At 36.5% G+C, this 23,798-nt stretch overlaps 3 protein-coding genes across 5 annotated transcripts in view; 2 read left to right on the forward strand and 1 right to left on the reverse strand.

Annotated features, from left to right (window-relative positions):
• Positions 1–23,798, forward strand: part of LOC145525653 (olfactory receptor 51I2-like) — a 550,369-nt gene that overhangs the window by 85,610 nt on the left and 440,961 nt on the right. The window lies entirely within an intron of this gene.
• Positions 3,348–4,334, forward strand: LOC145526376 (olfactory receptor 52K2-like). The gene has a single exon (XM_081541789.1). It carries the CDS (start codon positions 3,348–3,350, stop codon positions 4,332–4,334), a length of 987 nt encoding a protein of 328 aa, XP_081397915.1.
• On the reverse strand, positions 16,329–19,581 carry LOC145526377 (olfactory receptor 52E4-like). Its single transcript, XM_081541790.1, has one exon. The coding sequence runs from the start codon at positions 17,286–17,288 to the stop codon at positions 16,329–16,331; it is 960 nt and encodes a 319-aa protein (XP_081397916.1). The 5' UTR covers positions 17,289–19,581.

Consider the following 23,798-nt stretch of genomic DNA (forward strand, 5'->3'; position numbering starts at 1 on the left):
TTTAAGAGTTCTTTCTATATTTTGGAAATCAATTGCTTATGAGATATATGGTTTACAGATATTTTCTCTAATTTTCTGGTTGCCTATTAACTCTGGTGATAGTGTCCTTTGATGCAGAAAAGTTTTCAGTTTTGGTGAAGATCAGTTTCTCTAGTTTTACTTTTGTTGCTTTTGTTTTAGTGTCATATCCAAAAATTATTGTCAAATCCAGAGATACAGAGTCTCCCAATGGAAGCTAAGACCATGGAAGTCTCTGACAGAATCTGGAACCATAGAGTAGATGCAGCTGAGGAAAGTGAGAAATAGGGAGAAATAGTTTGGCTTTTCCCTCCTCCTCCCGAATATCTTCCTGCCCATTAACTCTTTGAACAAACTCAGAGTAAATATAAATTATCTGTGATCCTGGGAAACATAGCTGATAAAGTCCACCTGTTGCAGGGAGGAGGCCAGTTCTAACTCCATGTTAGAAACTGTCTCTTGGACTTGCTTTTCCTTGCTTTAAGCGTGCTTAATAGCTTGCCTCAGAGGACCCTGCCCCTATGCTTGACTGTAAACTAAAGTGTCTTTGTTCAGCTCATAGAGAGCTAATCTATGGTCTCTCACAGGTCCCTGCCCATCTGTGAATATAAGAGATGAACATACCCCTTCCAAAGGTTGGTCATTCCCTTGGAGATATTTTGCAAGACTAAAGACCCTTGCGGTTTACTTCCCAGTAGCCTCTGCCTGTCCATTCTGCCTTTTGACTTTATTTCTGCGTTGCTTTCTCTCTGACTCTACAAAAGAACCTGGCATCCAGACCCTGATGAGATGGTTATTTTGAGGCACTAACCTGCCATCTTTTCAGTCAGCTGGCTCTTCCTTGCCTCAGCATCTTGTCCTTTGGATTCATTGGCCTGTCATACAGAGAGCAGAGCTAGCTTGGACTCAGTAACACACTGCTCCTGATATTTACAGAAGAGAAGAGAAGGATGAAGAAGAACACCTGTAGGAAAGCATATCAAATCTTTGCATAACATTCCAACCAAAACTGAAACAGGGATGCTCCTGTACATAAAAATAATGCATATCTTTTACTTGATCAAATAGATAAGACTAGGGGGATGCAGGAATAGGAACATGGCTAAGTAATGTCATGGAGTTTTAATTGTTTTTCAGAGGTAAATCTGATCCAGGTGAATTACTTAAGAATATCTGGAGGCATGTGGGGATATTACAGTGATTACCCTGATGAATTCATAAAACTGTTCTTCCATGATATCTTCAACTTCTTCTAGCTCTCATCACATAGGTTGTAAGAAAGCATTTAGCTCACTGCACTTGCATGTGCTTTAGGTACAATAAATTATCCTACTAGTCCTGTAGTAGAGGCCGTGTTCTATTGATTTTTAAGCTCAGAGCTCAGGTAACAAGGAGACCACGAGACTGAGTCCCTCCAGGAGACCAGATTGTGCTTGGAGACACTTGGAGAGATTATTGAAACTGCCTACAACCAGACAGCATTCTCAAGAGAGGTTCTTTATAGGATATTCCTATAGGCCTCTGGTCCCTCAGGATAGAAAGTTTAATGGCACCTGCTGTAGATATAGTAAATATACTGGGACTCAGTCTGAGAAGTGAGATCATCTGGTTTTAGAGGTAAGATAATCAGGTTATAGGCAGGAGAGTTGTGACTGAGGTGGGAAGGACAGGTTCAGTGCTTCTACCAGAAGGGAATGCTGGAACCTAGGATAAAGGTTCTAGGTTAAGTCCTAAGAACTGAGAACTTAGCCAATGTGGTTGTCTGAAAGATGGCTCAACTTCTTATTAACAAAAGTAATGTAGAAGGAAATTAAGTTAAATATTTAACCTGTGATAATTTTTGTTAACCTAGCCCTAGTATTTAATACTGAACTATATTGGTCAAAACCTCATTGTTTTAATGAAACTTTCTTTTATTCAGACTAAGTAGATGCCTCATATTATATGAGCTCATGATACACTGATACTAGAACCAAAATAATGATTCACAAATTTAAAATTTAATATTGTTAGAATACCTTTTCAAAATAATCATTCAAGCTTTCAGTATGCATGTTTTCTGGTCAGCTAATATCTGGGAGCCAAAAGTTGTGTTTAAAATTTTACTTGGCATATGTGGAATCTAAAAGAAAGGTACAAATGAACTTACCTACAAAATAAAAATAGAGTTACATATATAGGAAAAAAAAAAAAAACACTTATAGTTACCAGGGAGTGGGGGAATGAGAGGGATAAATTGGGGGATTGGGATTGGTGTATACCCACTACTGTATATAAAATAAATAACTAATAAGAACCCACTGTATAGCACAGAGGGCTCTACTCCCTACTCTGTAATAGCCTATATGGGAAAAGAATATAAAAAGGAGTGGGTATATGTATATGTGTGTGTGTATGTGTGTGTGTGTGTGTGTGTGTGTGTGTATTTATATATATATAATATATATATAAAATTCCCTTTGCTAGACAGCAGAAACTAACACAACATTGTAAATCAACTATACTCCAATATTTTTTTTAATTAAAAGTTAAAGAAGTAAAAATTTTACTTGGAAAGCAAAAAATCAACATCTGTATATTATATGACTGAAGAATATATTATATATCTTCTGGAAGAATTTGATTTGGTAATTTACAGTAGAGCGCAAATATCTAATAACCTGAACACTCATGTTTTCTAGACAGTCATTTTCTCTATTGCCTTATCTTTGTAAAATAATTTTTTCCAACCATTCAGTTTGGATGATTTTATGAAATCATAAAATTTATCAACTCAGTGACTTGCTTTTCAATATAAGATCATTTTTATTCACACTACTTCATTGTCCCCAGTTGTTCTTTAGTATTTCTCAAAAGTCTCCTTTTCCTTTTATCTATAAGTCCTATCATTGGGAATGTGGTAAGAGATGTTAAATATACAAATGTCTGATCTCATCCATGATGGCTGGACTTCTACTTTTTTGAATGTTTAAAATGGTAGAAAGTTGTATCTCCATCTTTACCAATATATCAGTTATTAACTCTGTAGTGCTATAATATGATTAAAATATATCTAGCTAACTGGACACTTCTGGAAAAAAGACAAGGGAGATAGAAAAAAGGAAAGAGAATACCTTTGTACGATTTTTTTGTCTGCCCAAAAGCACAGTTCCATGCATTTGATGAATTGAAATATTGTGTTATTGAAGAAATCATTCAATAGCCAGTTGCATGTTACTGGATGTGAGTGTCTTTTTCAACACATAACTGAAAAAAATGGGTCTTCGTGTTTTTGTAATCTTTATGATTTTTAATTTGGATAGGATCATAGCATACTCATTTTTTGGATAATGCTAGACTACAACAGGAGCAACCTTCAACTTACCACCTTCCTGTTACTTGGCATTCCAGGATTGGAGGATGCTCATATATGGATCTCCATCCCCTTCTGTCTGGTCTACCTACTGTCACTGATGGGAAATATTGCTCTTTTATTAATTATCAAGACAGATCGCAAACTGCACGAACCTATGTACCTCTTTCTATGCATGCTCTCAGTTGCTGATTTGATGCTTACTTCTTCTACACTTCCCAAGATACTCAGTCTCTTCTGGTTCAATGACAGAGAGATCTACTTTGAAGCCTGCCTTACTCAAATGTATTTTATCCATTCTCTGTCTACTATGGAATCTGGATTTATCTTGGCCATGGCTTTTGACCGATTTGTAGCTATCTGCCACCCCCTAAGACATTCCACTGTCTTAACACCTGCAGTGATTGTAGGCTTGGGTTTGCTCATTGTCTTCAGAGGAGCTGTACTTCTCAGTCCACACCCCTTTCTACTGAGATGGCTTTCCTACTGCAAAACTAATGTTATCTCCCATACTTACTGTGAGTTTATGGCCCTGATAAAGCTGGTTTGTTCTGAGACCAAGATTCGTAGAGCCTACAGCCTAATTGTGGCATTCCTGACAGGAGGATTGGATTTCATACTGATCATCTGTTCCTATGTCCTTATTTTTCTCACTGTCTTCAATCTCCCATCCAAAGCTGCCCGCCTCAAGACCTTAAGTACCTGTGTCTCCCATGTATGGCTCATCTTGGTGTTTTATACACCAGCTTTTTTCTCTTTTCTCACTCATAGGTTTGGTCACCACATTGCTCCACCTGTCCACATTTTTATAGCCAATATATACCTTCTTATTCCACCCATGATGAATCCTATTATTTATGGTGTTAAAACCAAAAGAATCAGGGAAGGATTCCTTAAATTCTTAACAATCAAATGTGTTCAACTTTGCAAAGCTTGTGAGGCCCCAGATCATCAACAGAGATAAGGGTTTTATTAAACAGGAAATGTTGAAAATGAATCAGCATTACCTTGAAGTGAAAAACTTTTCAGCTAAATCTTGGATTCATACAAGCTAGAAAGCTTGGTAAGTATATTGATTTCAGTGAGCATTAGCAAATATCAAAGATGCATAGAAAGTAAAAAAACTAGAACAAAGTGTTTAATTATTATTATTTTTCTTTCCAAGCTAGTATTTGGTATAGTCTTTGGGACTTGTTAAGCCATGCCAGTTTATATCAAAATAATTTTAATTTTAATCAAGTCCAATATATCTTCTTTTCTTGTATGTATCAGGGGTTTGCTGTCATATCTAAGAAATTTATTGGCTAACTTTGGATTGTAAAGATTTTCTCCTAAAATTTTTTCCAAAACCTTATGTTGTCTGAGGTGTATTTAGAGTGGGGTTTATCTGTGATAGAGGAATAAACCTCAATCTAAATTCCCCTTTATGTAACAAAATTTTCTAATGTCTACTCTATCTTCCTTAATCAAATATGGTTACATTTAAAAGAATACATAATACCCAAGTAGTAACATAAATGTAAAACTAGCAGCATATATACTTGTGTATGACAACACTAGGTTATATAATCATTAGCCCTTTCACCTATGCATAGAATAACTGTAAATATGAAAGTTATAAATATCAGTGAATCTTGGTGTATTTCATGGTTTACTCAGACACCATGAGAAATGTTATTGTTGCTGTTGATGGTGTAATTTTCAAAAATATTTAATGACTTCTGATAATAGTCTTAACAAACAATATACACCATTCTCTTGAATAGTTGTATTTCTAAAATATCAAGTACATGTTTGTTTGTTAAAACCATACAAAAGTAATTTCTGATTATTAGTAAAGCAAAGTGAAAAAATCTACATTCATAACAGCAAATACAAGCAAAGTGAAATTCTGTATTCAGAATGTTATATAGGCTTTTGTTTTTTTAACTACACAATATCCAGTTGCATATCTGAAATTTTTCTCATATACGGGACGTTTTGTGGAAGGTGGGAGGTTGGGAGGAATTATTCTATGTACTGGAGGTTTCTTTCTGGTTTATAGTCACTAAATCCAGTAATGTCTCTTAAATACTTTGATGACAATAACAAAACACAGAGAGAAATTTCCAAGATATCCCCTAAAGATCAGCATCACTTCCGTTAGGTATCAATCACTGATAGAATTGTAGTGCTAGTTATAGTATCTGAGTCATAGTAAGCACATCACAAATATTGGCTACTCTTGTTGCTTGTATAGTTATTGAAAATAGAGTGGGTAATGTATAATAAGAGAATCCCCAATGACAAACATTTTTGCTATCTTATTTATTATTAGGCCTGAAATAAAACATATTTTCTTTTTAAATAATAGGGAGAAAATCTACATCCTCTAACCAGTTCTACTCAAATAGTGAGTTTAAGATACAGTGGAAAACTCAACTGATGACATTCCAAATTTGAACCTGAATAATTCAGCACCAAACCAAAAAATAAACCCATAGACTTAGCTGAAGTAGTAGAAATGCTATATTTTCTGGGCCACCGTACATTTAACTTCTGTATGTCTCTGTACTTGTTTTAACACTGCAGTGGATAGCTTCTGGGCATGGGAAAAGCAGTACTAGAAGTAGTTCTGACCTTTGCACCCCAGTCTCAGAGGTTTTTTGATTGTACTCAGAATGATACAGTTAAGAAATTTAACTCTCACCTACACAAATAGGTGGGTATGATGTGTAAGATCCCTTTTAGTCTAAGTCTGGTATGGTTTACAAAAATTTACACATGTCTTCTAAGCACACACTACTACCTATTGTAAAAACAAACTCTTGTTTTGATTTCATTTTCTCGCTTTATGGACAATGAAATTCAAGATACAATTAAAGAATAACTGTCATATGTAAATGATAATGTTGTTGTCTATCACTATAAGCTATATTTCATGTTGAAAATAGAGTGGCTTTATGACATAACCATCATCAGTCCAGTTCAGTTCAGTTTCTCATTCATGGCTGACTCTTTGCGACCCCATGGACTGCTGCACGCAAGGCTTCCCTGTCCATCACCAACTCCCAGATCTTGCTCAAACCCATGTCCATCGAATCGGTGATGCCATCCAACCATCTCATTCTCTGTCGATCCCTTCTCCTCCTATCTTCAAAAGCGTCACTTTTTGGCACTCAGCTTTCTTTATGGGCCAACTCTCACATCCATATATGCTGCTGCTGCTGCTGCTAAGTCGCTTCAGTCGTGTCCGACTCTGTGCGACCCCATAGACGGCAGCCCACCAGGCTCCGGCTTCCCTGGGATTCTCCAGGAAAGAACACTGGAGTGGGTTGCCATTTCCTTCTCCAATGCAGGAAAGTGAAAAGTGAAAGTGAAGTCGCTCAGTCGTATCTGACTCTTAGCGACCTCATGGACTGCAGCCTACCAGGCTCCCCCGTCCATGGGATTTTCCAGGCAAAAGTACTGTAGTGGAGTGCCATTGCCTTCTCCATCCATACAAGACTACTGGAAAAATCATAGCTTTGATTATATGGACTTTTGTCGGCAAAGTAATGTCTCTTATTTTTAATATGCTGTCTAGGTTTGTCATAGCTTTTCTTCCAAGGAAAAATAGGTGTGTATATATAAATAGGTACTTAGAATAGAAATATTCACAGTAACAAGATTTTGGATACATGATGATTGTATATCTCTACACTTATATATATCTTTTAAAATTGCTCTCTAAAATGATTATCAGTTTTCTCTGTGTAAGTCTTATCTATCTATGTATTTTGTATAGTATGTCTTGATGAATACTTGATACTTAAGCTATTTTAAATGACATGAGATTGCAATAACCCTTTGAGTGAAATTAAGAACTGTCATCTAGATGAAAATAATATTAGCATAAAAATAGGTAATTGAAGGACAAATTCCAAAATATTGGTGCATGAGTCAAAACGTGATGAATTTCATGCAATCAGAATCTTACTTTTTAACAAACCTGTACGTAGATTTTACTATTGACATAGAGAACAGCATTGTCATCATATATTCAGGAATACCATTACGTTTTTTACTTAGTCCCACTCTTCTTCGCTCACCTTCGGTGACAAAAACAGAATAATCAATTGCAAGTCAAAATACAAATTACAGGAACAAGATGGCGGAGGAGTAGGTGGATGTGGAGTACCTCTCTCTCCACGGATACATCAGGAATACACCTTCAGACACAGAAGTGCATGCCAAACACCAGCTAAGAGTGGACAGGAGTACCTGACCAGTGAAAAATAATATATAGAGCCACACAAAACTTGGTAGGATGAAGGAACTAGGGGGAGAAACAGAAGTGTTAGTAGGACTGGACCTGCCCTCAGCGGGTGGGGGAACTGAAGCAGGGGTCTGATCCTCACATCAGGGCAATTATCTGAGTCAGAGGAGAAACATTTAAGACTGAAACAGCTCATGTGTGGCAGCCTAAATGGAATGAGAATCAGACAGTCCTTGCTACAGCAACACATACCTCGGACAGGGGCAAGGATGCAGGTCCCTGTAAAGCACAGTGGCTGGGAGCTGGAGTTTAGGGATTATGGAGCAATCCCAGGGCAAGGGCTGCTATTGACTGCAGAGAGATGGATCGAGGGGATGTGAGGGAGGAGGTTATGGTGGGAAATGCCTGTTGAGGAAAGCTGGGCAGCCATGGGAGCAAGGCAATAATGCTGAGTCACACAGAGCGGGTGGAGCACTCACCACCATAGCCTCTCTCTCCACAAACCAGCATCGGCAGCTGAACAATAGAGAGGCTGGTCCATCAAACACCTGATGCGCTGAACTACAGAGTAGGACCCCACCCAGGGTGCCCCTTTAAGTGCCTGATGTGCTGAACAACAGAAAAGGACCCCAGGCAAGGGAGCCCTCTAAGTGCCTGAACAGGCGGAGCTTCGGAGAAAGACTGGCCAAAGAGGCCTTGTGATCGCCAGCTACAAGAGGCTGGAAGAAAGACTCTGACAGGGCCATAACTCATGCGGCAGAGGCAGTCCGTGTCCCTGCACACTTGGCGCTGCCAGGGGCCCCGCAAGCCAAGCAGCTACGCCACCTTCATGCTCAACTCTCACTGGGGCAGAGCTGCCACAGGCAATAAAAGTCTTAAGTCTATCCGTGCAGGGTCGCTTTGGTAGTGTCGACTCTTTGCGACCCTGTAGATTGTGGCCTGCCAGGCTTCTCTGTCAGGGAGGCTTTCCAGACAAGAATACTGGAGTGTATTGGCCAGTACTAGTTGCCATACCCTTCTAGAGCACCATATTTCCTGCTGCCCTAGCTATCAACTCCCCTGAGTACCTGGTGCCTCCAGAACCCCTGCAACCCAAGCAGCTGTACTACGTCCATCCCTGGCTCTCACAGGGGCAGACCCAAGTCCTGCAGGGCAGTCTCATGAGCAAAACCCCAGTGGACAACCCACATGCAGAAGTGGAAATAAACCACAGTTGAAACCCAGAGGCAGTGTGGCTAAGGAAGAAGACCCAAAACCTTCCCACCAGCTGTACAAGCTGCAGATTAAATCCACATGATCAACTAAGGAGACTCTTTTTCTATGGAATATACAAAAGGACATTGAGAGGTCCCACAAAAGAAAGCGCACTAGTTCTGATAGCTGTGGACATTGGAGGCAAGAACACAATGAAGCAGGACCCAATTAGAATCTGAGCTGCCCCTATAGCAGGTCCAGAGATCAGCACAGTGTTGGAGGGCATCCTAGGGAGGTGAGATGGACTGTGTCTCCCAGGAGTGACAGCACTGACTCAAGAAAAGCATTTATTATTCTTATGTTTTGACTTGTTCTATAGAGTCTTTTGGATTTTTTTTTTCCTTTCTTTTTCCTTCCCCCCCACCCCCGCTGTTGTTGTTAATTTTATTGGCACTATGAAATCTAATTAAGCTTTTGGACATTATTTTTTCTCAGTCACTTTTTATTGTTGATATAAACCTCTGCCTCTACATTGGGCTTTTGCAGGTCTGTGGAGTTTTCTTTTTTTTTTTTTCCTCTTTTTTTTTAATTTTTAAAACCTATTATTACGTTTTCTAAATTTATTCCTTTGTTTGCTTTCCCTACTGTTCCTTTCCCCTTGCAGTTAATCTTTAATGTATATAAATCTTCTTTATCTACCTCTATTTAACTTTGCATATCTATTCTTTCTTTCTTTTCTTTCTTTCCTTTCTTCTCAACATATTTGTTAGTTTTATTTTCATTGCTTTATTCCTAATTGGCACCTTACTTTAATTTTATTTTCCAGTTTGTGCTTTAGTTAATTTTGTTCTGGTAGATATAATTTTTGGTTTCCTTTGTACTCTGGGTCAATCTATTGTACTTTATTTTTGTTGGACTGTATGGATTTTGTCTATGGGTGTATATGTATATGTGTATATTCAGTCACATTTTTTATTGTTGTTATAAACCTCTGCCTCTACTTGGGCTTTTGCAGTTCTGTGTAGTTTTCTTTCTTTTTTTTTTTTTCCTTTTAACTTTCTTATTCCATTTATTTTTTCTTTTCTCTTTTATAGTTTTTTTTAATTTTTTAAACAAACCTATTATATGTTTTCTACATTTATTCCTTTGCCTTTCCTACTCTTCTTTTCCCTTTGCAGTTAATTTTTAATATATATAAATCATCTTCATCTACCTCTATTTAACTTTGCATATCTATTCTTTCTTTCTTTTCTTTTCTCTCAACATATTTGTTAGTTTTATTTTCATTTTTATTGCTTTATTCCCCACTTGGCACCTTGCTTTAGTTTTGTTTTCCAATTTATGCTTTAGTTAGTTTTGTTCTTAACTGGTAAATATAATTTTTAATTTCCTTTGTTTGCTGGATCAGTCTACTGTACTTTATTTTTGTTGGACTGTTTTGACTTCACTCATGGGTGTAAATGTATATGTATATTCCATTATTTTAATTATTATTTGCTTGATTTTGTAACTGCCATTTGTCTAGGGTTCATCTTTAGTTGGAGAAAGCAATGGCAACCCACTCTAGTACTCTTGCCTGGAAAATCCCATGGACAGAAGAGCCCAGTAGGCTGCAGTCCATGGGGTCTCTAAGAGTTGGACACGACTGAGCGACTTCACTTTCACTTTTCACTTTCCTGCATTGGAGAAGGAAATGGCAACCCACTCCAGTGTTCTTGCCTGGAGAATCCCAGGGATGGGGGAGCCTGGTGGGCTGCCATCTATGGGGTTGCACAGAGTCAGACACGACTTAAGTGACTTAGCAGTAGCGTCTTTAGTTTCTCATTGGGGGATATTTATTTTAATCTCACTTAATGCTACAACAAACCACTTGTGGAATCTTCATTCCTGACCAGGGATGAAGCCCTGGGCCTTTGGAGTGGGAACACTGACTCCAAGACCCTAGACTACCAGAGAACTAACACTAGGGAGTATCAAATAGTGAAAACTCAAATAGTATCAAATAGTGAAAAGCCACGTGAATACTAGACTGGGCATCAACCAACCACCAGTAGCACCCTGTGCAGGACACCTCATCTAAACAACAAACAAAACAAAAATACAAACCCAATCATCAGCAGACAGGATTATGACCTTACTCAGCCTTGCCCATCAGAGGAAAAACAAAAACAAGTGGGGAAAAAAAAAAAAAAAAAAACTCAGCACAAATCTCATCATATACGAAATTTACACAAACCACTGGATCAATCTTAGGAGGGCAGAAACCAAAAGGAAGAAAGAATTCAACCTTAAAGCCTGGGAAAAGTTGACCTTAAACACAGTAAGATAAAAAATAATAATAAAAAGGCAGAGAAGTGCTATACAAATGAAGGAACAAACCAGAAACACAGAAGTCCAAATAAATGAAGAGGAAATAGGCAAACTACCTGAAAATGAATTCAGAATAATGGTAATAAAGATGATCAAAAACCTTGAAAACAAAATGGAAGAAATGCAAGAATCAATTAACAAAGACCTAGAAGAATTAAAGAATAAACATACAAAGACAAACAACACAATTACTGAAATTAAAAATACTCTAGAAGGAATCAGTAGCAGAATATCTGAAGCAGAAGAACAAATCCATAAGCTGGAAGATAAAATAGTGGAAATAACTTCTGAAGAGCAGAATAAAGTAAAAAGAATGAAAAGAACTGAGAACAGTCTCAGAGACTTCTGGGACAATATCAAACGCATCGACATTCGAATTCTAGGGGCTCCAGAAGAAGAAGAGAAAAAGAAAAGGTATGAAAAAAATTTTGAAGAAGTTATAGTTGAAAATTTCCCCAACATGGAAAAGGAAATAGTCAATCAAGTCCAAGAGGCACGAAGAGTCCCGTACAGGATAAACCCAAGAAGAAACATACTAATCAAACTAACAAAGACTAAACACAAAGAAAGAATATTAAAAGCAGCAAGGGAGAAGCAACAAGTAACATACAAGGGCAACCCCATACACTCAACAGCTGATCTTTCAGCAGAAACTCTGCAGGCCAGAAGGGAATGGCAAGATATATTTAAAGTACTGAAAGGGAAAAATCTACAACCAAGATTACTGTATCGGGCAAAGATTTCATTCAAAGTTGATGAAGAAATAAAAAGCTTTTCAGACAAGCAAAAGTTAGGAGAATTCATTACCACCAAACCAGCTTTACAACAAATGTTAAAGGAACTTATATACTCAAGAAATACAAGAGAAGAAAAACGATCTACAAAATCAACCCCAAATAATTAAGAAAATGGCTATAGGAACATATATATCAATAATTACTTTCAATGTAAATGGACTAAATGCTCCAGCCAAAAGACACAGACTGGATGAATGGATACACAAACAAGACCCATATATATGCTATCTATATATGCTGGACCCACTTCAGACCTAAAGATACATATAGACTGAAAGTGAAAGGATGAAAAATTATATTCCATGCAAATTGGAAGCAAAAGAAAGCTGGACTAGCAATCAGTATATCAGACAAAATAGACCTCAAAATAAAGCATATTACAAGAGATAAGGAAGGACATTGCATAATGATCAAGGGATCAATCCAAGAGGAAGACATAACAATTGTAAATATCTTTGCACCCAGTATAGGAACATCTCAATACATAAGATAAGCACTAACAGGTATAAAAGGAAACATTGACAGTAACACAATAATAGTAGGAGACTTTAACACCCCACTCATACCAATTGACAGATCATAAAAACAGAAATTAATAAAGAAACACAAGTCTTAATTGATACATTAGATGAAATGAATCTCATTGATATCTTCAGGACATTCCATCCAAATGAAAAATACTCCTCAAGTGTGCATGGAACATTCTCCAGGATAGACCACATCTTGGGTCACAAATCAAACCTCAGTAAATTTAAGAAAATTGAAATCATATCAAGCATCTGCTTTGACCACAATGCTATGACACTAGATATCAATTACAAGAAGAAAGCTATAAGAAATGCAAATGCATGGAGATTAAGAATCACATTTCTAAATAACCAACAAGTTACTGAAGAAATCAAAAGAGAAATAAAAAAATTTCTGGAAACGAATGACAATGAAAACACGACAACTCAAAAACCGTGGGATGCAGCAAAAGCAGTTCTAAGAGGGAAGTTTATACCAATACAATCCTACCTCAAGAAACAAGAAAAACACTGAATAGACAACCTAACTTTACATCTAAAAAAGTGGAAAAAGAACAACAAAAAATAGTAGAAGAAAGAAATCATAAAGATCCAAACAGCAATAAATGAAATAGAAATGAAAAAAACAGCATTAAACATTAATAAAAGTAAAAACTGGTTCTTTGAGGAGATAAACAACATTGAAAAACTTTTAGCCAGATTCATCAAGAAAAAGAGAACAATCAAATCAACAAAATTATAAATGAAAAAAGAGAGGTTACAACAGACAATGCAGAAATACAAAGGATTATAAGAGACTATTATGAACAACCATATGGCAATAAAATGGATAACCTGTAAGAAATGGACAGATTCTTACAAAAATTGAACCGTCCAAGAGTGAACCAGGAAGAAATAGAAATCATGAACAACCCAATTACAAGCACTGAAATTGAAGCTGTGATCAAAAATCTTCCAACAAAACAAAAGCCCAGGACCAAATGGCTTCAGAGGAGAATTCTGTCAAACATTTAGAGAAAGGCTAATGCCTATCCTTCTAAAACTCTTTCAAAATATTGCAGAGGAAGGAATACTTCCAAACTCATTCTACGAGGCCACCATCACCCTGATACCAAAACCAGACAAGACCACACACAAAAAGAAAACTACAGGACAATATCACTGAAGAGCATAGATGCAAAAATCATCAACAAAATTTAAGCAAGCAGAATTCAGCAGCACATCAAAAAGCTCATAAACCATAATCGAGTTGGGTTTATTCCAGGGATGCAAGAATTCTTTAATATATGCAAATCAATCAATGTGATACACCATATTAAAAAATTGAAAGATAAAACCATATGGTAATCTCAATAGATGCAGAAAAAGCCTTTGACATAATTCAGCACCCATTTATGATTAAAACTCTTTAAAAAATGCGCATAAAAGGAACCTACTTCTACATAGTAAAGGCCATATATGAAAAGCCTATAGCAAACATTATTCTCAATGGTGAAAAACTGAATGCATTCCCCCTAAGATCAGGAACAAGACAAGGGTGTCTACTTTCACCACTATTATTCAGCATAGTTTTGGAAGTCCTACTTACAGCAATCAGAGAAGAAAAATAAATAAAAGGAATCCAGGTGGGAAAGAAGTAAGTCTCTCACTGTTTGAAGATGACATGATGCTGTACATAGAAATCCCTAAAGATACTATCAGAAAATTACTAGAGCTAATTAGTGAATTTAGCAAAGTTTCAGGATATAAAATCAATACAAAGAAATCACTTGCATTTCTGTATACTAACAAGAAATACCAGAAACGAAATTAAGGAATCAATTCCATTCACCATTGCAACAAAAAGAATTAAATATCCAGGAAGAAACTTACCTTAGAAGACAAAAGAACTGCACACAGAAAATTATAAGACACTAATGAGAGAAATCAAAAATGACATAAACAGATGGAGAGATATTCCATGTTCCTGGGTAGGAAGAATCAGTATTGTGAAAATGACTATACTACCAAATGCAATCTACAGATTCAATGCAATCCCAGTCAACTTACAATGGCATTTTTCACAGAACTAGAACAAAAATCTCACAATTCATAGGGAAACGCAAATACCCCAAATAGTCAAAGCTGTCTTGAGAAAGAAGAATGGAGCTGGAGGAATCAACCTTCCTGACTTCAGACTATACTACAAAGCTACAGTCATCAAGACAGTATGGTGCTGGCACAAAATCAGAAATATAGACCAATGGAACAAGATAGAAAGCACAGATATAAACCCATGCACCTATGCATACCTTATTTTTCACAAAGGAGGCAAGAATATGCAATGGGGCAAAGATAGCCTCTTCAATAAGTGGTGCTGGGAAAACTGGACAGCTACATGTAAAAGAATGAAATTAGAACACTTTGTAACACCATACACAAAGATAAATTCAAAATGGATTAAAGACCTAAATGACAGACCAGAAACTATAAAGCTCTTAGAGGAAAACATAGGCAGAACACTCGATGACATAAAACAAAGCAAGATCCTCGATGACCCACCTAGAGTAATGGAAATAAAAACAAAAGTAAACAAGTGGGACCTGATTAAACTTACAAGCTTTTGCACAGCAAGGAAACCATAAGCAAGGTGAATATACAACCTTTCGAATGGGGGAAAATAATAGTAAATGAAACAACTGACAAAGGATTAATTTCCAAAATATACATGCAGCACATACAACTCAATACCAGGAAAACAAACAACCCAATCAAAAAGAGGGAAAAAGACCTAAACAGACATTTCTCCAAAGAAGACATACAGATGCCTAGCAAACACATGAAAAGATGCTCAACAGTGCTCATCATTAGAGAAATGCAAATCAAAACTATAATGAGATATCACCTCACACCAGTCACAATGGCCATCACGAAAAAGTCTACAAACAATAAATGCTGCAGAAGGTGTGGAGAAAAGGGAATGCTCTTGCACTGTTGTGGGAATGTAAATTGATACAGCCACTATGGAAGATGGTATGGAGATTCCTTAAAAAACTAGGAATAAAACCACAACATGACCCAGCAACCCCACTCCTAGGCACATACCCTGAGGAAACCAAAATTGAAAAAGACGCATGTATCCCATTGTTCACTGCAGGACTATTTACAACAGCTAGAACATGAAAGCAACCTAGATGCCCATCGACAGATGAATAGATAAAGAAGTTGTGGTACATATACACAATGGAATATTACTCAGCCATAAAAAGAACACATTTGAATCAGTCTCAATGAGGTGGATGAACCTAGAGCCTATTATACAGAGAGAAGTAAGTCAGAAAGACAAAGATAAATATCATATATGGAATCTAGAAAAATGGCTCTGAAGTATTTATTTACAGAGCAGAAGTGGAGAAACAGACATAGAGAACAGAATTATGGACATGGGGAGAGAGGAGGAGAGGGTGAGATGTATGGAAAGAGTAACATGGAAACTTACATTACCATATGTAACATAGATAGCCAATGGGAATTTGCTTTATGGCTCAGGAAACTGAAACAGGGGCTCTGTATCAACCCACAGGAGTTGGATGGGGAGGGAAATGGGAGGCAGGTTCAAAAGGGAATGGATATATGTATACCTATGGCTGATTCATGTTGAGGTTTGACAGAAAACAACAAAATTCTGTAAAGCAATTATCCTTCAATAAATAAATTTAAAAATATATAAATTATGAAAAAGAACCACTGAGTTGTACACGTAGAATAAAGGCCGAAGTAATTCCTTACTAACCTTTTCATAATTTCAGTTGGTACCCTGAGAGAAGTACAAGATAAAAGCCTGCTAGAAGTTTTCATGTTTCTAATATATTAGGTCCCTCTTTCTTGACAAATATTCTCACAACTCTGTTCCAAATTTGCTTCGTCCTGACCCCATAAATGACTGGATTTAAACAAGGAGGAACAACTACATACAAATTGGCCAAGAGGATATGAATGTAGCGAGGGATATTCCTACCAAATCGGTGTGTCATAAAGGAGAAAAATGCTGGTGTGTAAAAGGCTAAGATGACACAGACATGTGAACCACATGTGCTGAGTGCTTTGAGTCTGGCATCCCTAGAAGGAAGGTGGAAAACAGTCTGTAGAATCTGAACATAGGAGAGGGCAGTGAGGAGCAAGTCAAAGATCAGGGTAGCAATGGTAAATAAGCCATAGATGATGTTAACTCTTACGTTAGCACAGGCAAGACGAGCAATTCCCATATGCTCACAGTAGGTATGAGGAATAATGTAGCGTCCACAGAAGGGAAGTCTTATGAGAAGAGGACAAAAGGGGATGGCAAGGAGGACTGGCCTCACCACTGCAATAGAGGCCATGATGGCTACCATTTTGTTGGTGAGGATAGTGGTATACCTCAGTGGATAACAGATGGCGACAAAACGGTCAATTGCCATGGCCAGGAGTACACCAGATTCCATGCCAGTGTAGGTGTGGATAAAGAACATTTGGATGAGGCAGGCTTCAAAGCTTACCTTCCTATGGTTGAACCAGAAGATGGCCAGCATTTTGGGTATGGTAGAAGTGGACAGGCCTAGATCAATAAAGGAGAGAAGAGCCAGGAAGTAGAACATGGGTTGATGAAGGCTCTGGTCCGTCTTGATTGCAAACAGGATTGTGACATTCCCTACAAGGGCTATCAGGTAAACAACAAAGAAGGGGAAAGCAATCCATATATGGAAAGCTTCCAGACCAGGTACACCCAGCAGAAGGAAGGCAGAAGGATGTGAGATGGTGTCATTAACAAAGGACATTCTGCTGAAAATTCTTGGAGGATGTTCTGCTATCTTCTTCAGTATTTCTGGGGAGACATGAGGGGATATATGGTAGTTATATGTCAATACCACAATACAATACCAGTAGAGTTCTTAAAAACATAATGGAAAGGAATTTTAGTACAATTCTCTCACAGATATTCAGTTCAGTTCAGTTTAGTTGCTCAGTGTGTTCGACTCTTTGTGACCCCATGGACTGCAGCACCCCAGGCTTCCCTGTCCATCACCAACTCCCAGAACCTACTCAAACTCATGTCCATTGAGTCGGTGATGCTATCCAACCATCTCATCCTCTGTCGTCACCTTCTCCCCCCAGCTTCATTCTTTCCCAGCATCAGGGTCTTTTCCAAGGAGTCAGTTCTTCGCATCTTGTAGCCAAAGTATTGGAGTTTCAGCTTCAGCATCAGTCCTTCCAGTGAATACTCAGGATTGATGTCCTTTAGGATGGACTGGTTGGATCTCCTTGCATTCCTAGGGACTCTCGAGTCTTTTTCAACACCACAGTTTAAAAGCATCAATTCTTAAGCACTCAGCTTTCTTTATAGTCCAACTCTCCCATCCATATATGACTACTGGAAAAATCATAGCTTTCACCAGACAGACCTTTGTTGGCAAAGTAATGTCTCTGCTTTTTAATATGCTATCTAGGTTGGTCATAACTTTTCTTCCAAGGAGCAAGTGCCTTTTAATTATTATCTATTATTACCAATTTCATTTAGTATTCCATGGTATCTTGGAAGTTAGAAACACTTTTCTGATGTTAGTGTAGTATTGAGATTCATGATTGTATTGTAGCTCATTATGTTGTGAAAATTTCTTCTATATATGCTAGTATCCATTGAAAATGCTTGTAGTAACCAGAACTTTTTAGCATAATCAAATCACTTTGGTTACTTTGTTGAGTATATATATAAAAGAAAACTCACCAAAATAATATGAAAAAATGTAGCAATTAGGATAGAATTTGCATATGATGGTTAAGAAAATTTCCACTTGTGAGGCTCTTCTGCCTGTGATAGTTTTGCTCTCTAGCTTGGTACATTTCTGTTCATTTGCTTTAATGACACTGTGTTCATGCCTAACATTTAATGAAACTATGCTTTTATGCCATGGTTAAAGCCTTGAATATTAATATTTTTCTACTTTTATAGACAAAAGTTGTTATTCATCACATAAAAATAATTTAAAAACGTTATCATTGTAAAGGAGATAGAAAATTTATTGATTAAATTCAGCATCCATGTATGGTAATTAAAAAAATAAAAAAACTTTCAGCAAACTAGGAAGAAAATAAAACTTGCTCAGTTAGGTGAAAGGAATCTATGAGAAACCTCCAGCTAATATCATACTGAATGGTAATACAGTGAAAGGTTTGTCCCTAGGATTTGGTGTAAGGCAAGAATAAATAGCAGCCTTGATTATATTTAGTATTTTACTATAGATTCTAGTAAGGTCCGTAGGTCAAGAAAAAAGAAGTAAGATGATGTCAGTAAGATGTAAGATGTAAGAAGTAAAGAAGATGATGGAATAAAAGATGTCAACTTTCCTATTCACAAATGACATGAACATTTACAGAAAAAAATCAAAGTATTAGAGCCAGTCATTTATCTCAGTAAATTCTCTAGTATAACATTCAATACTTTTTATATGTTCTTTTAGCAAACAATTGGAAATTAAAATTTTAATAAAATTTTGTAAAATTCACAATACCACTTACAAAGGCATTGGAAACATAGAGTACTTAGTAGTAGGCACTTATAAAATACGACAGAAACGTTCCCCATTCAGTAAGTTGTCTTTTTCTTTTGTCAATGTTTTCCTTTCCTTTGCAAAATTTTTTAGTTTACTGAGGTCCCATTTGTTTATTTTTGCTTTCATTTCTTTTGCCTTAGGAGACAGATCCAAAAAATTGTAGCTATGATTTATGTGTGAGTGTTCTGCCTGTATTCTCTGCTAGTGGTTTTATTGTTTTAGGTATCTTTATATGACTTGAGAAAATGTTCTAACCTCATTCTTTTTCATGTAGCTATCCAGTTAGAGAAATGCAAATCAAAACCATAATGAAATATCACATCATACCTGTCAGAATGGCTATCAAAAAGTACACAAATAGCAAATGTTGACTAGCATGCTAAGAAAAGGGAAATCATGTGCACTGTTGAGGTGCTTGCAAATTGGTGCAGCCACTGTGGATAACAGCATGAAAATGCATCAAAAAATAAAAATAGAATTACCATGTGAACAGTAACTTCCCTCCTGTGTATAAGAAAAATAAAAACACTAATTTAAAAAGATACATGCATGTCAATGTTCATAGCAGTATTACATACAATACCCATTAAACAGAAGCAACCCAAATGCCCGTTAACAAATTAATGTATAAATAAGATGTGGTAATAAATGCACAATGCAATAATACTCAGCCATAAAAAGAATGAAATTCTGCCAATTGCAACCCGGTGCATTCATCTAGAGTATATTATGCTTAGTGAAATAAGTCATTTAAAGAGAAACACTCATGTTTTTAGTTATGTGTTGCATCTGAAAAAAAAAATCCAAACAAATGTATATAATAAAACCAGAATAGACTTATTGATACAGAAAGCAAGCTATTGGTTACCACCAGGAGAGAGAAGGAGAGATAGGGTTATGCAATGAAGTAATATTTACGATTGTGTATAAAATAGGTAAACAACAAGGGTATATTGTATAGAACAGGGAAATAAACACACCATTTTGTAATAACTTTAAATGTATAATTAAAAATATTGTATCACTCTTGTATAATCTAAAAATATTATATAACAGTTAAAAGTAATATAGTATTGCAAATCAATTATAATTTAAGTTCTAAAAAATTCCTGATATTTAAGAAACTTAAAAAATTTAAAGTATAAACATATGCTGATTAAAAAGACCAAACTATGCTAAGATCTCAATTCTTCCTATATTGGCAAATCAATTTAAAACACTTTTGAATTTAAGCTTATTTTAAAATGGTTATAAGAACACTCTAAGTACTTTGGTTAAAGAATAGCAAAACCAATGTTCTTATAGAATTTCAAACTTATGAAACTATACCCAAGTCTTGACCATTTACACAGTAATAAACACATAGATCAATAAAACATTACAAAAAGAACAGAAGTAATTACATTTTACATACTCATACATACATTTTACTTACTTACAAACTGTGTTTACACAAAGACTTGCTTTTTGGCAATTTTATACATTAATTACCCCAAGGTGGAAAATCATAACTACTTACCACCAGGAAAATAAACAAATCAGATTTGAAGTGTTTGCATAATGAAATTCTATTAAACAACAGAGAGGATTGACTACTCAGGTATCCAACAGCATAGATGAATCTAAAATCATCCTAGTTAGCAATTACTACTAGTTACTAAAGAGTGCTAATTAAATAGTTTCATTTCTGTGAAGTGCTAGAGCATACAAAAAAAAAAATAGGTGCTGAAAATATTTCTTTGGTGGCTGCACAGGGATTAAGAGCAATCAGGGACAGACTGGGAATGAAAAGAATACTTGAACTGTGTTAAGTGTAAATATTCTGTTTTATATGGGATTTAGTTTTTATTAGTTACAACCTCTTTCTTATTCATACTCAGTTTTATCCACATGGCTACTATAACTACTTGCAACAAGACCATTGGTGAATGTAATTATTCTAAATAATGACAAATTTGATGAGAAGTAAACAGTCCCACAGCATGCTAGTGTTTTATTCTAGGATGCATTCTTCAAATACCTCTGAGATTTCCTAAATTTAGTATTTATCCTTGAAGTGGTACAGAATTTTATGTCCTACTATGATTTCTCAAATATATTCCTCAACACATTCAACCAAATTTAAAAGTAACTATTATTGAATTCAAAACTATTTCAGGACAACAGAGACCTAATGAATTGGAAAGAACCAGTTGAGACAGCCTTCAGGATATATTATATATTTTTCTCCAACTTATGTATGTAAAATAACTATTTTTCTCCTTTATTTGACTGACTCTTTATTTGACTGACTCTTTGTGCTAACAAAAGATCAAGTAAATAAATTATTCTTACTCACATTTCAAAGCAAATTTATGAAGTAGATGCTATTATCATACCAGATTTACATGCAACTAAAGGTTAAGAGAGTCTAAGGGATTTGTTTCAGATAACTTATAAATATAGCAAGTACAATTAGATTTGAACATCTGTCTTTCTATTACAGATTTCTTTTGAGCAGTAATGCTTTTGCTAAAATAAATGTAGAAGTAAGGGATAATTAAAAGTTAAAAAGAAAAAAAATCTATTCAAAATTGTACAATTATTTAAATCCTATAGAGTCATGAAAATTGTGGAAATAATTTTACGTTTAGTAAAATATTCTTGAGTTTTACTTTTTCCCTGAATTATTCTCTGTAGTATTCATCACTGAAATTAAAAAAAAAAAAATCTACATGTACACTCTTAAAGAATAAGAAGACATTGAGAGTTTAGATCATTAATCACCTGATCTAGAATTAGTGAGGTCTCTGACTGGTTTCAGACGCATGAATATGTCAGACTGGAAGAAGGAAAAAAAATCCTGAGGATTTGACTGGATCTCGGCAGCTATAGTAATCAAAATATTCTGACTTTTGTGGGAGTACACTAAGTAAAGTCAACTGAATTTCAGGAGACTGCTTTTAGCTGGAAAAAATTGTCTTGCAATTAAAATGAAGAAAATATAACTTGACATCCTATACAACTATATCTCAACTTCATTCCCTGATGTGCTGATGATACTATCTGATAAGTATATTACAGTTAGAAACTCAAAGTCATTCAGTTCAGTTCAGTTCATTCGCTCTGTCCTGTCCGACTCTTTGCGACCCCATGAATCGCAGCACGCCAGGCATCTCTGTCCATCACCAGCTCCCGGAGTTTACCCAAACCCATGTCCATCGAGTCAGTGATGCCATCCAACCATCTCATCCTCTGTTGTCCCCTTCTCCTCCTGCCTTCAATCCTTCCCAGCATTAGCGTCTTTTCCAATGAGTCAACCCTTCGCATGAGGTGGCCAAAGTATTGGAGTTTCAGCTTCAACATCAGTCCTTCCAATGAACACCCAGGACTGATCTCATTTAGGATGGACTGGTTGGATCTCCTTGCAGTCCAAGAGACTCTCAAGAGTCTTCTCCAACACCACAGTTCAAAAGCATCAATTCTTCAGCGCTCAGCTTTCTTCACCTTCCAACTCTCACATCCATACATGACTACTGGAAAAACCGTAGCCTTGACTACTAGACGGACCTTTGTTGGCAGAGTAATGTCTCCACTTTCAAATATGCTATCTAGGTTGGACATAACCTTCCTTCCAAGGAGTAAGCGTCTTTTAATTTCATGGCTGCAGTCACCATCTGCAGTGATTTTGGAGCCCAAAAAATAAAGTCTGACACTGTTTCCACTGTTTCCCCATCTATTTGCCATGAAGTGATGGGACCAGATGCCATGATCTTAGTTTTCTGAGTCATTACATGTGTGTAAAAGGAAACGTCCATATTTTAAAGTTTAATCAATGAGCATCATAAATGTGGAAAAGTATAGACTTTTGTGGCCCCATGGTGAAAGTATCTGTCTCAAGATCCAGAGGGAAGAGTAAATCCTCTCCATTGTTTCTGTTGTCCTGCCACCATTAGGGAACAGAAACCTGTTTCAATATTTTCATTATAGTAACTCTAATTCAGATTTACAAATATGTGGCATATATATGTCTAACAACCCCCTACATCCAATATTTATATGAGACACTGATAATATATTATTAGATAAATTTTTTAAGCCTAGAGAGGTTCATTGCCAAAACTTATTAACACAGTACTCCTGACACTGACTATCCATTGATAGGGGATAATTAGGTTGGACTATAAAGAAAGCTGAGGACCAAAGAATTGGTGCTTTTGAACTGTGGTGTTGGAAAAGACTCTTGACCGTCCCTTGGACTGCAAGGAGATCCAACCAGCCCATCCTAAAGGAAATCAGTCCTGAATATTCATTGGTTGGACTGATGCTCAAGCTGAAACCAATTCTTCGGCCACCTGATGTGAAGAACTGACTCATTGGAAAAGACCCTGCTGCTGGGAAAGATTGAAGTCAGGAAGAGAAGGGGACGACAGAGGATGAGATGGTAGGATTGCATCACCGACTCAATAGACATGAATTTGAGTAGGCTCTGGGAGTTGGTTATGGACAGGGGAGCCTGGCATGCTGCAGTCCATGGGATCGCAAAGAGTCGGACACGACTGAGTGACTGAACTGAACTGAACTTTACTGAGTGAAACCAGTCATCCCCATGCCCACCTATTCTCAAAAATTGTAAAGGTATGGATTAATTTGAATGCCTCCTGATTTATATGGTTTTAGATCTTGAATAGCAGATTGATCTTCTTACTAGACTGTTCTTGCCAACTGATGTTCACTTGGTGTCGGATTTGTCTGTGG

The sequence above is a fragment of the Giraffa tippelskirchi genome, chromosome 11 (genome assembly GCF_054371585.1).
Source record: "Giraffa tippelskirchi isolate mGirTip1 chromosome 11, T2T-mGirTip1v1.2.pri, whole genome shotgun sequence".
In the NCBI taxonomy this organism is placed as follows: domain Eukaryota; kingdom Metazoa; phylum Chordata; class Mammalia; order Artiodactyla; family Giraffidae; genus Giraffa; species Giraffa tippelskirchi.

Excerpts from the sequence above, each read along its gene's own strand:
- LOC145526376 (XM_081541789.1), top strand. The coding sequence starts at position 3,348 with ATGCTAGACTACAACAGGAGCAACCTTCAACTTACCACCTTCCTGTTA.
- LOC145526377 (XM_081541790.1), bottom strand. The coding sequence starts at position 17,288 with ATGTCCTTTGTTAATGACACCATCTCACATCCTTCTGCCTTCCTTCTG.